Here is a 14,283-nt window from a genome sequence, read left to right as displayed (position 1 = left end):
AGTGATTTAAGATGACTATCAAAGAAATCTGAGGCTACTTGGGTTCTACACATTTTCATACTTAATTTTTCATTTCTATTATGGTAAATCTTAGACCAGTAATTCTCAAGGGCTCCCCGGGGCCCTTTCAAAGGTTTACCAGGTCGAATACAAGAATATTCAGTGTTGCCTTTTTCCCTCTCATTCTGTCTCATGTACAGTGGGGTTTTCCTGCATTTACATGAGATGTTATGACATCATTGCTTTGAAGGTTAATGGAATATATGCTTATCATTGCTTATTTAAAATTTTTCTTCATTTTGAATATGACAAATATTGATAGCTATAACTCAAAATAAAGTTCTTTGGAGAATTCAATATTTTTTAAGTATGTAAAAGCGGTCTTGAGATCAAAATGTTGAAGAGCCACTAATCTATACCTATTCTATGCACAATCATAATTTTTCCAGTAGCTGAAGACAGTAGGTAACTGGAGATCTCTTCCAAGATATGTCATAGTTGTCTCTAAACTTTCTATGCTTTTCTTCTTTTAAACTGTATTTCAGAATCCCTTCTTTCCTTTCTCATTTAATGTTAATTTATAATTCTTAAGATTATATATAACAAATGACAATATTTTATTTAATATTTAAACTATTTTATTGGGCTTGATTTAGGTCAGATTATGAATGTATGTCCATATATATTATATATTGTTTTCTACTTTCAAAACTTGACTAGAAAATTGCCTATCAGCTTTATCAAGCTGCTCCTAACCTAAAGTAGAGAAGGGATATTATAAAGTTAGAATAACTGTTATCTGTGTCCTTATCTTAAAGATAAGGCTTATTGGAAAAAATTGTTATGAATTGTTTCCTTTTATCTCCTATGGTATTATCTATATTACTGGTCTCATATATTTAAATTAATTTTGTTGGCACTACACTGAGGATCATCACTTTGATTCAAATTTGAGAAAAAATTTTACTTCTTACCTAATTCTTGACTTTTATTGTCAAGTAACAATTTAATTTGTTTTCAAATAATTAAAGCTAAAAAGGAATTCTGAAAATATTTATCATTTATAGACAATATTATTTGAATAACGTATATTAGCTCATCATTTATTCATATTCATATACACACTTTTTGAATGACTATTATGTTCCAGAACCTCTTCAAAGCATTAGTGACCCTGCAGTGAACAAAACACATGAAAATTGCTGCATTGTTGCCTTTTAGGTAGATTTCCCCCATCCTAGTAATATTTATTGAATAACCAATTAGATATCTGGGAAGAATTAGGAAGAATGGGAAAAGTGTAGGTTTTGCTCCCCTGAGTTTGAAAAAGAAAAAATGCCTTATGTTTATATGCATTCAAACATCCTCATGTTTAGAAATATCTGGAAATATAATTAATTATATTTTTATTTGTCCTGGCTCTGGTTCTCACTAATGATCTTTACAGTCCCCTGTGCTATAACCAACTATAGGAGGGGAGAAAGTAATAATTGTCCAAACTCCTCTTTATTCTCTGCCCTCTGACTACAACATTTAAATGATTGGAAAAATAATAGTGTTTGTTATAACGTTAGCCATGTAAAACAGTCTGCTTTGGGCAAAATGTTAATATAAATCAAACTTTGTGGATTTGATTTAAGGAGAAAATCTTTGTTATCTACATGTTCATGATCTAAGTTACCAATTTCAGGATTATGTAAGAACGTTTTCCAAAACTGATTATTTTTAAATTACTTTCCACTCAAACAATCCTGCATGTTTTCCAATCAAACTGCAACAGAGAATACTTGTGGTTCAAAATACAATTAAATGAATATTGAAAAATTAGGAGTTGCTTTTGAGAACTTAATTCAGATCTTGCATTTTTTCCAAGTATGAGTCTCCCTACTATTAATCTTTTAAAGATAAAAACTATTTCTTGTGTTATAACAATTATGGTAGCATGTTTTAGCACAAAACCAAAACTTGGTACTTAGTAAATTCTTTGTTGATTCTCTCTCTTCAGAAACAGATAGATTTAGAGCCTAAATTTATTAAAGATAAAATATTTTTTATCTTATGATAATATCTTAAACTTTTTTCCATTAGTTACTAAGAAATTTTGGTTCCTACTTAAATTGTATTTATTTTAAATATTTTAAATATTAAAATGTCAATATTTATTTAATATATTTAATTTAAACATTTAAATATTTTATTTACTTCTTTGAAAACTAGTTCTGAATCAAAAACCTTAAAAACAGAAGATGTACCTAAAAGGCAACAATCCAGCAAAAATCTAAGAACTATAGCATAGTGAGCCATCACATATATTTATGTAAAAAAAAAAATCCTCTCTACTATGTTATTAGTTAAATTTTACTCTCCCTTACAAACACCTGTTATAGTAAAGTTATGTATTATTACTTCTGGGAGTGATCATTAATCCCACTATCTACAAAGCTAGAGAATGAATGACGAGTGAGTACAGGGAAATATCTGCAAATTACTGATAGCATTAGATAAAAACAGATCGCATTGACTATTGAAATGTCTTGGAAATTCAGTCCTAAGGCCAATATGGATGGAGAAGGAAGAGTGTGAACGTGACTAAGCTTTACCACCATTCCTGGGACTTAGTAAATAAGAGGCATCCTTCCTCTCTGAAAGAAGCTACTATGTGAATATGGAATATCTGAAGGAACATACTTTGATTTTTATAAGGGAAAAGAACTGCAACATTCCATTTCTCATAGTTTGTTATAACTTTCCAAAATTATATATATATATATATAATATACATATATATATATGTAATTTGCCATTTTAAAGAAATGACATAGAAGTCTGAAGTGTTTTCAGTACATTCATTTGTAAAAACTTGCAATTTGGAAGTATGTGGAAACTCCTACAAGTAGCCATATCGAAACTACCTATCCTATGGGGGGAGAAGAGGATGGCTGGTTTCCTGAGAATTTTTCCAAATCAGATAACGAATACACTGAAGTAATATTTAAAAATATTAAATTGTAAAACACCACACTTCATTTTAATACCCCTAAACTGTCATAGGGAGCATAAAAATGTGATTGGACCTAATTCAAGGGAAAACCTAACAAATTATGCTGATAACAATGGAACTTCAGGTTCACGTTCAAAGCAAATCAACTCATAAATGAGATAAAACTGCCAAATATCATTAGTAAAAATAACCAGAAAAACAACAGCAATAAGAATGGACACAGAGAGAGAAAGACAGGCAGTGGGAAGAAAGTACAAAAGGTCACCAAAATAATGCTCAGCTAAGTTAAAGTTAAAGCTAGCAAGAGAGGAAAATTGTGTGTGTGTGTATACACATAATACCTAAAATAGCCAATTATTTCGGTTCCATCATCAAGCTATTGAAATAAAATAATTACCGACTGATTTAGTTTCGATCTATGAAGATACTACTGTGTCAACCAAGTAATTTGAGATACTATAGACTACCAATATTATAAATCATTCCTAAAATATTTGGATATAACGGAGTTGGACCAAGGATGTAAAACCAGTGATAGAACATCGCAGGCAGCAAGGCCTTGTTCTGCATCCCAAGCACAGAATTCTGAGGTGGGCAGAGAACTCACAATATCAGTTTGAGACCATCAGATGTGATAGAAAAGTGGATTAGAACTTTTTAGTTTTTATTTTTTTTCTCTCATTGATTAGCGTGTGACGTGGAGCAAATCACTTCATCTTTCCAGGGCTTGGGCTTAGTTTTTCTATAGGCCAAATGATGGTTCTGGGGCGGGCTATCTCTAGAATCTTTACCAGCTTTTAATTTCCATGATTCCACAATTATAGTCTCCAATTCTGATCGACGGACTGTAAGCCCAGTGCTGCCATCGTGTGGTAGGTACACTGATAGTTCTGCATTTTTAAGTTTGGTTGAGGAGGGAAAAACCAACAGAGCAAACTAATTGAAGACAGATGTGCAGTCGAAAAGACACTACCAGGTTTAATTAAGGTTAGCCACAGTGGAGTAATAAAACAAAATGATGTCTAACCATCTAGCATCTGAAGAAAATGAAGAGGTCAAAAAATAATTTAAAACAGATTGAATTGCTTCACAGAAGATAAAATATGTTTACTTGAAATGCCCCCTCAATAATTGAGTATGGAAATGATTTAACACTCTAGGATATATTCCTCTAGGGTACAGGAGCCCTCTCTGTGGGAGTGGGCTTATTCCATCATATATTTATGTAACACATTCTTTCTCCTAGTTGGTACTTAATAGTACAAATAAGAATTAAAAGGAGAGTAGATGCAAAAATGTAGGTCCATGGTATCTGAGACTCTGATTAAAAGAGAATAAAGCAAATGTGGAATCGTTTTAAATTATTAATTTGGAATCATAAGACTATGGAAAGTCAGATTTAGTTTGAATGTTTTAAAATATTATTTTAAAATAGCACTGGTTTTAAATATTATTAAATGTATATTGAAATATAAGCCAGTGTTTGCCAGTCCAGATCTGGAATCAGCACAAGTACTAATGTCTGTAAGAACACAGTCTTGTCCTCCCATGGAATGCTATTTATACTATTTCTTACTGTCATTCCAATTTGAATGCATATATAAAATATCTATGGTCTGTTATGAACTTTTAAAAAAAATTCACAAAACTTTTTTAAAAATTCACAAAAATTCACTTCTTTGTTTAGTGCGTGATCATTAAATATTCCTTTCAATTACACTGGCTTCAGAGGGATTAGGAAAACAAAACATCTAGTTGAATGATCCCATTTTTCTCTACAATATGACAGATTAAATTTGCATCTCTTTTTTGAAAGCTACAAGAAAGTTGTGTTGTCCCCAGTTTCCTTGACAAAACATGGAGAGAAAACCCCTCCCACCTCAAGTGGTGGTGTTAACCAGAGATTTATGATTTGCATAGTGGACACAGCCAGGTGAAAAGTAAAATATCTACTAAATCATTTGGATGTTTCAGTTGTTGGGTTGAGAGAAAGAATTGTTAATGTTATTATTATCATTTCATGGGATATTGCTTCAGAATAGTTCCAGGATAAGCTTTTAAGAAGGCTACTGTGGAGAACACAGGCTCAGCTTCCAACAGCAACATGGGTGTGACAAGCAGAACTAAAGACAGAAAGTGGTCAATGCAATAACAGAGCTGTGATCTGTGCTGGAGAGCGCGGGTGTAAAAGAGTTGGTTTCTGAGTGGGAGGATGAGGAAAATGCACAGAGCAGGAGCAACCCGAGCTGCGCCTTTATGGACGGGTACAATTTTGATTTGAGAAAGTGATGGGGGCAGAGAAAGGCATGGCCAAATTGGAAGAACCGTTCCAGCCACAGGTCAGGAGAAAAAACAAAACAAAACACAATGCCAAACCAGAGGGAGCCAGCCTGAGTGGTCTAAGGGGCCTTCCGTGGAAAACATACAAAGGAGAATGATGGGAGAGAAATGGATGCTTAAGGACTTTGAGAGGCAAACTAAAGAATGTGACCAAACTCATGATATCTTGAAATTACATAAGATCTAGCCTCTGATATCAAGTCATAAAAGCACTTTATTCATTAACGTGTTTGAGATAATGCAGGCTTAGCCCAGTGAAATTAATATGTTCTTGTTTGGAGACTTTTTCAAGAAAAAGAAATTAGGAAATCTACACATTTGATGACAGTAAAGTGTTTCATTCAATATCATACTAAAAAAATAATAACAGTACTGTTGATTAGATTACATAATGCCAATCAAAAAGTTTGGCAGCTTTCCTTTATTTACAACCAGTTGACTAATCTGACTCATTCTGTGTTTGATTATACAGTTTAATTTACCTTATAAATGTTCATAATTTTATATCATAGTCATATATCCTTTATACTTTTTAAGTTATCCTTTTAAAAAGTCCTTACGTTAACACTAAATACACCATCTGGGTTTCTTCTACAGAAGTTAAAGAAAACATCAAACAGTACAATGTTTTTCTGTTTCCTCAAATCTACTATGCGTTACTAGTAATTCACTGCCGATTGGTTATTTAACAATATTCAAGCCTTTTTCTAAATAGCTAGTCCCAACTTATAGACACGTGATATATTACTGGCAAACACTTCTTCCTTATTTCCTTATTCCGAGAAAGTGATCTTGCCATCACTGGAATATATATAATAGCAATTCCTGGTGGGTTTAGAGAATCTGTTGTCCTGAAATAGGAAGAAGCCGGGAAGTAAGGAAAAGCCAAAACCTTTACAAGACTTGATCCTGATTACCCGGATGGTGGATTTCCTGTCCTCGAGTGGTTTCCCTCACAATGTCTGTATTCTTCCCTTCATTTGGATATATTGGTTTTATTAAAATTCCACAGAGTAAGACTCATTATTTTTGTATACATCCCTTTTAAGAAAAATATAGGTATCTCAAAATCATTAAATGATTATCAATTATTTGCCCAGCTGTGTGCATCTATCCAATTGCTTAACAAACTCCTGATTGAATGCAGGTGTATTTATAGAAGAGAATGACTCTAAGTAGTTTTGTAGCCTAGAACATGTCTAGAATTAGAAAGAAAATCGAGGCAGATTCATTGTCAGGACTAGATATGCTCAGAGATAATAGGGAGTCGCGATTGACAGGAAAGCCCAGAAGAGGTTGGGAGTAAGGCAAATACAATCACAGGATGAGGAAGAGAAAGTCACTGAGCTCCTGCTTCATCTCACTCCTCATGGTCACAGTCTTGTGAGCTGAGGTATGTGTTACTGACCCCACTATTTTCAAATGTGAAAGTTGAGGCTGTTTAGATTTACTCCAGAATGAGGTAGGATTCCAAATCCTGTCAGTATGATCAAAGCCCATGCTCTTAAATTCTGACCATGTGGCAGAAGACAGAATTATAACTTTAAAAATCTACCTCGAGAAGCTTCTCTCCACAAAAGAGCAAACACTTGCCTTCTGTTTTTTTGTTCCAAAAGGTCCCCCCAAGTCTCCTCTGATCTAGAACTCCACTAACAGTATTGGAACTGTACTCCTCCTGTATTGAGCAGCACAGAATTAGGTTTCTATGGGAATATGGGTTCCTTTATACCAAAAAAAAAGTTACCCTTAAGGAATTTTTGACACAAGTCCCAATCATAAGTGAAGACATGCCAAAGGGGAAGCAAAGGTCTTCAAACTTTAAAACCTGCTGGAGATAGTTATTAGAGATACATGCAAACAAGAACAGAATTCTTCAATCACATCTTGAAATCATCTGATGTGTTTTGCATCTTCACTTCTCAGAAGAAAAAGAGATTATTGATTATTTCTATTTAATATGGAAAATAATTGAGAAATTTTCCCTTATCTTGCTGTTTCACTCTACCCAAGTCTTTCTAAATTCCTTGCTCCATGAAATAGCCAAAGTTCATATATGTTACTCATATTCCTTACTATAATACTGTACAAATAAACCACAAATAGCAATAAGAATAATGGTAATAGTCATAGAACAGCTACATACTATTTACCTCGGTCTATAATCTGATGTTTTATTCCTTGAAACAATTGAGGTTTTTGTTTTGTTCCTTTATGTCCAATAAAAATACTCAAGTATTTAGTGTTACCACAGCACGTTCTTGGCTAAGGAAAAGAAACTGAAAGGCAAGTTAAGAAATGTGGAGTTCTTGTTAGAGCTGTGTCATTATCCATGTAAATGAAGAAAACATTTTATTATGCATTTGGAGATCAGTGGGAGTTTCATTGATTGATTGACTGTGGTGTTGACTCTTCCCACACCATGCAGCAAAGCCTACCAACCACCGGCCTGCAGAAAGCTCCGTGTCCACCGGCTCCTCAGGCAGCAGCTTTGGCAGCGGGTATAGTGTCGACAGTGAAGGGAGCAGCAGCACTGCAGGGGAAACCAATCTATTTCCTATTCCAAGGATGTAAGTGGTTTTTTTTTTTTCTTTTTTTCACTACAAAGTTAACAGCATGATGACTAAGCTTTTCTTAACACTTAACAGGAAATAACTAGATAATTATCCAGTTCTGAGTCATTGTCCCAGAAGCACTTCAGCTGTTTATGCCTACATAGAAAATAGAAGATTCAGGAAAGATTGGATTAAGGAGGAATGCTGGTCACTTCCAGGACTATTTAATCAGGGCAATCTGTATTTAATAGAAAAACTGCCAGCATAATAACTAAATTAAGTTCAGCAGCAACAGTCTGTTGATGCTTCAATCACATCATGACCACACACAAATATTATTGGTATTTGAGATAAAGTTAGATTAATTTACTTTGAATAGGGAGAGATTTAAACAGATTTAAAAGCTCACATATCATTTTGGAAATAGATAACACATTGGGCTTCTTGTAGACACTTTTCAGTTATAAATCTTACCACAATTAAAATGGAAGATTTTGAACTAGAGCAAAATCAAGGAATACCTGGATGCCCATAGATAATCTTGGAATAGAGTTCATTAGTAACAATAGGTGAAGCCTCAAGAAAATGAAATTGCAAATCGAATGCAAAATGAAAGCAGATTGTATTTAGAATGTGTCAGAATGGATCCAGTCATGTTGGTGGCAAAAGTTAGCATCCGAGATACATATGTAGGTTACGTCTGTTCCAATATCAGAGTCTATACTTTTCAGCCTTTTCTTCTCCTCCGAGGTAATTAGTTTTCCGGGATTTCAAAAACATCCTCACCACACCCATCTCCAGGATCTAGGTCAGGGCAAATCTAGCTTTGCAAGGTCTGTGAGCTAAAAATGGCCTTTGCAGTTTGAAATGTTTGGGGAAAAGACACCAGAAGAAGAATCGCATTTTGCAACATACAAATTATATGAAATTGAGATTTCGGTATCCATAAATAGGGTTTTATTGGAAGCCACACCCATTCGCTTATGTCTTACCTAATGTTGCTTCCTCACTATAGAGGCAGGAGAGTACAGAGACCATTCAAACCATTTCCTATCTGGGCCCCTGGGAGTTTGCAAACCCCTGATCTGGGCCCCTGTTAAAGGATCTTCATTTTGCCAATGTTAAATGAAGTCATTTCCAGGAGTAGATTTTCTATAGTAGATTTTCTATATATAGATACATATATCTATATATAGATAATGGCTCAGTTTACAAAAGCAAAATAATGGGGGAAAGGAGTTTGGACAGTGAAAAATGTGTTTATTTTGTGATTTTCAAGTTATATTTTTCCTACTTAAATTGCTATATTATCGGATCACCTCCCCATCTTTTTTTTTTTTTCTTAAGACTTAGGCTACAGATTCAATACTTATATTTAATCAGGTTTTTTTTTTAATTGGAATTATTCTAAAAGGAATCTAATCTCATCAGTACTCTGCCTCTGATGATTTTGTATGAAGAGGATTTCAGCAAATTCCTTACATTTCTCTCTCAGCTATGAATATCATATGAATTTGTAATTTTTTAACCACACATCATTTAATATCCTTCCAACTTATCCACACTTTTCAAAATAAATTAACACTGATGATAAAGTTATAACTTCAAGAGAAAAACCACGTTATTTCCTCAACATCTAAATATCTGAAGTGGAAATAGATTATGTATTTTTTGCATACACACCAATTTCCAATTTTATTTTTCCTATTTTCCTGTTCTCTTATAAATCAAAGCTTTTAAAAACTGCCTCAGACACATTATGTTTTGCCATATTGTTTTGCCAAAGAAAATTCTCTTTTCCAAAGCAGTATTTGGTATTTCTTTTATATGTCCTTTTGTGTCTAACACAATTATTGCTTAGGCCAACATGAGAGTTCAATAAATTTTTGGTGATTGATTAACAAATATAAATTATAAACTGAGTAGTCAGTATGTTCTGAGATGAAGATTATTTCCTGGGAATTCAGGAAAATTGCATCCTTCATATAATCCACAGTTGCATTTCCTTCGTATTTCATTTAGCTTCACGATGCTGCAGAGGTACCTGTGGAATCTTAGAAATACCTCTCCTGCACATTTTGTCTGTATACCTAATGTTACAGTCAGTTTTCGTTAAAAACAAAGACTGCAGCAGAATAGCAGATACCATTACAATTTGAAACCTAGGACTCAAGATCAAATAAAAAGTTACCCGAATTTTACTATTACTAAAAATTATGAATATTTTGTTAAAATTTGGCATATATAGAATAGTAATTTTTCAGTACTCTCATCTGTTAGATGAACATTACTAAAATGATTTTCCTTTTCATTTGAGTTTGACTCAGTAACAAGCTGTCTGGTTCCCCTCACTAGTCATAGTAGCTGCCTACAGTAAGATTGCTACTGAGTTATTAAGCTCTTCTCTTTGTCTGATTGGCACAGAGCACAGTTAATTTTTTTTTTTAATCTATCGTCTACTTGTATTGAATCTCACTGAAGCAGTTAAACAAATTAAAGTTTTGTGCATTGCTTAATCAAGACTTTTTTGGTATATATTCAGATGCAGATGGTATCTACATGTATATAAGTGTGTGTGTATATAAATATGATTTCTAACATTTTTGCAAGTCCTTCGCACTTGATAAAAATTTGTGTTGAAACCTCTGACCTAGAATAGTCATAATGGAAAATGTAATGGCTTGCAAGTTAAAATAATTTCGAAGTTTATATCTATTCCTCTTTCATTATGTGCAGGACCAACTCTATAGAATGGTAAGAGGATTTTTAGAGCAGTTTTCAAGTGAGATGTAATTGGATTCTCAAGAAAGAAATATAATTACATCTTCAGCAAATTCAGCAAACCAAATATTTTTGTGAAAGTAAGAACTAATTATCAGCAAATCCTGCCATGTCAGAATTATTGTCTAGAAAGTATAGTATCGAGATGTTATTTTGTTCAAACACCCTTTTTAACACTTAGGTGTTTTTATTTCATCATTTTAGAACATCTTATATAAGTATGTATAAAGGCAATTCCAAAATCTTTTCTATGCCATGTAGTTTTTTTTCTGACTGAAGAAATAAGAGGTAACCTATAGTGTTTGGACTGTTACATTATCAATATTCTGAACATACAGTGCTCAGAGTATCATGAATCCTTCATCGATTTAGCCTCCCAGAAAGTTCGGGGCTGAAACTAAAAGAGTACTAGACTCTGGCTGAATCCTAAAGTTGTTAGGTGCATACCTACTTATTAATATTTTCTATTTATTGAGTTTTATATTTCAGGCATTGTGTTAAGTACTTTATATACATTTTCCATGTGATTTTCTCATACCCAAAAGCTAGCTAGTGTTACTATCTTTACATTAGAAGAGGAGAAACAGATTTACCAGATTGAGTAGATTGCCTTAGATGACAACATAGCATGAAATAGTGAAGCCAGAGGCAGAGACCAGGAGGTCTGACTTCAAAAGCCAATATGCTACCCACAGTTGAAAATACAGACAAGGATCTGAAAGTCATTAAGTAAAATAAAAATCTATTATTACAATCTGTTATTATCTGTTATTACAATTAATTGTTATTATTATTACAAAAATCTGTTATTATTTTTGTAAGTCATTTAATTCAATATTTCCCTTCACATCAAAGGGTCTATACAGGTCATCATAACAAAACAAAGGTATAAAAAGTCTTCTCACTTCCTGAGTTTAAAAAACGGAGAAAAAAAGCAACACCCTAATTCTAAAACAAAATTTGAAAATGTCATGATAGTCTGATCTTTATAAATGAGTCTATGAATAAGACACTGAATTTAGAGGTATTCTGTTCAGACTAAGTACAAATAATAGGCCCCTATTTCTAAAATCAACATGATACAGAGGAATTTATTGTGTTCATACTTGCCCTTCAAGTAACTTATTTCAGGTCTGCTTATATACCGCCATTCTAATTTTGTGAACTGGGTTTCCTCATCGGCATTTAGGAGACCATGACTAAATATGTAACCTTTTATTTTCTTTTTAAACAGAGGGAAGATGGGACAGAATGGGCAAGAGCCCGTAAAGCAGCCAGGAGGAGGAGTGGGACTAGCCGACCCTGAAGGTAAGTCAGAATTGACAGCGTGGGATTCTGGTCGAATCTACATGTGATGCTATAAGTGTTTGATTTGTTTCCTTTGAATATAAATGTACATTTCTAAGTGCTAATGGCAAGAGCCCTGGCAAGGATGGCATCATTCTCTGTTACCTATTACATTAGAATTATTTCGTAATTTCATTGGACAATTTCCCAATTTCTTGATTTTTTTTTTCAATTTCTTGATTTATATTTAACGTGTAAGTACTTTGGGGTACTAAAAATATAAAAGAGAAAGAAGAGTGAGACGAGTGACAGGAGAGAGACTCGGGAGACTTTTTCAGGAAAAGCAAATATCTTGTTGAAATTTAAAAAAATTTTTTGTTCAAATACTGTGCAAATAGAAAATAAATCGTGAAACTTCACTTAAAATGGGAATTCTTAAATGTATGGAGCTCAGAAGAAATTAATGGAAAAAATCATTTTATAGGAAAAAAGACTTTTAAGGTGAAAACCCAATTTGAAGTTAAATTTGGTTTTATTAAACAAATGGTAAATGTATTACAAAATGCCAGAAAACTCTTAACTTCAGCAGACACATATTCAGTATCTGCAAGGTGCACAGTGACCAGCTTGTCTTTCAAGATACTGTGATAAGATCTGACGGCACGCTATCCTTCACTGAGTGTACAACCTCTCAGTAATTTCGACTATCTTAGTTCCTTTATACCAGCCTAAGTACTTTTCATGTATTATCTCATTTAATTGTTAAAGTTACCCATGAAGGTAAATAATATCCTATGCTGGTTTTACATAAGAAGAATCCAAGGTGCAAATATCATATGAGAGAAGAGCGAGCAACTTGAGCTCAGGCAAATGATGCCAAATCACCTGCTATGGAAAAGGATGACTAATGGCATGGTATCCCAAAGACACTAAATGGAGGAATAGGAAACCCAAATCCCTGTTATCTCACTGGTGATGGGATCTGTCATCAGAAACCTCATCTGGCAAATGCTGGATGCTAAGGATGCCAAATCCCTCGTGCATTTTCTGGTTCTACTAAAAGTTTTTCTTTAGATTCATTCGAAGACTGTGTTTTCTTTACCTGCTGCCAATTTCCCCAGGGTTCCACCCTCATTCCACCAATCGTTTTAGACACTCTTTTTCTGCATAGACTCAGAAGTTCTCATCTATATGTTGATTAGTCCCAAATTTACCCTCCAGACTCCCTGGAATTCAGACTCCAGTAATTCATGTCTGCCAGGCATTCATGTTCAACCAAGAGAATGGAAACCATGCTGAAGATTTATAATAGGGAAAGTTTATGGCTGGCAATGATTACATAGTCACGGTCTCCCTGAGAACCCGAGCCGGCGGCAGTGAGCTAGCAGACCTCTTAGGACGCAGAGGAGAGCCGCTGTCCCTGAGAGCTGAAGCCAGGGTGAGCCAGAAATGCAGGGAGCAGGAGGCAAGGAAGAGGAACAGCACTGTTACAAACAGATCCCAAGATACACAAGGACAGGGGGTGGGGTGGGAAGGTCCTGGTTACTTCTTCCTCCCATTCTCCAATCTCCACCAGTGTCTGACCAAATCTAGCTGGGGGCCACCTGCCAGGGGAGCCTGGGAAACATTCTTGGTGGGCAGCTGCCCTGATGGGAGGCGGAGAGACAGAGAATGGACCTAAGGTCCAAGAAGCACAGGGCCATTGCAGTATTTTGCCTGGAGATCTTATAGATGAATCAGATAACATATGTCCTGAACTTAATTCACCCTCTTCCAGATTTTGCCTCCTTCTCCTCCTATGCTCTTCTACCACTAACAAAGTCTACTCCTGTTTACACCATAATTTGCATATTTTGGTGTCATTGTTCTTTGACTGGAATGTACCTGTTTTTATGCCTGTGTCCTCCATACAGTTGAACAACAGTTAGACTAGGGCTATGCTTTAGTCATCCTGGTGGCCCCGCACTTAGCAGAGACCCTTGACAATAGAGTCGCTTCAAGAATGTTAAATGAATGAATGAATGAATGAATGAATAAATGACATAATTATGTATGAAAGTAATGTCCCTTGATTTTCATATGACTCTAGAATTCATCAATAGAGAAGCAATTCATGGGCACTTATTTCCAAGTTTAGTTACTTAATTTCACTTTTCTTTTAATTTTAAGTTTATAGATAAAATTAGTATAAGTGTTAATAGCTGCTAATGAATAAAAATTGTTCATCCTAATACTGTTTTCTTCTTTCTCATCAGTTCCACAAGAAGGAGTCAATCATAAACTATTTTATATTTTACTTAAACTTATGAGTCAATATGTTTA

The 14,283-nt window shown here is 34.3% G+C and overlaps 1 protein-coding gene across 1 annotated transcript in view; it reads left to right on the top strand.

Annotated features, from left to right (window-relative positions):
* The window catches only part of PCLO (piccolo presynaptic cytomatrix protein), a 389,747-nt gene that overhangs the window by 331,507 nt on the left and 43,957 nt on the right, over nucleotides 1-14,283 (top strand). The window contains exons 22-23 of the mRNA XM_038562845.1: nucleotides 7,767-7,908; nucleotides 11,909-11,982. Of these exons, the coding sequence (XP_038418773.1) occupies nucleotides 7,767-7,908; nucleotides 11,909-11,982 (216 nt within the window). The remainder of the gene's footprint in view (nucleotides 1-7,766; nucleotides 7,909-11,908; nucleotides 11,983-14,283) is intronic.

This window comes from Canis lupus, chromosome 18 (genome assembly GCF_011100685.1).
Source record: "Canis lupus familiaris isolate Mischka breed German Shepherd chromosome 18, alternate assembly UU_Cfam_GSD_1.0, whole genome shotgun sequence".
In the NCBI taxonomy this organism is placed as follows: Eukaryota; Metazoa; Chordata; class Mammalia; order Carnivora; family Canidae; genus Canis; species Canis lupus.
The sequence above is the reverse complement of the archived record's forward strand: the minus strand, read 5'-3'. Positions and strand labels throughout refer to the sequence as shown.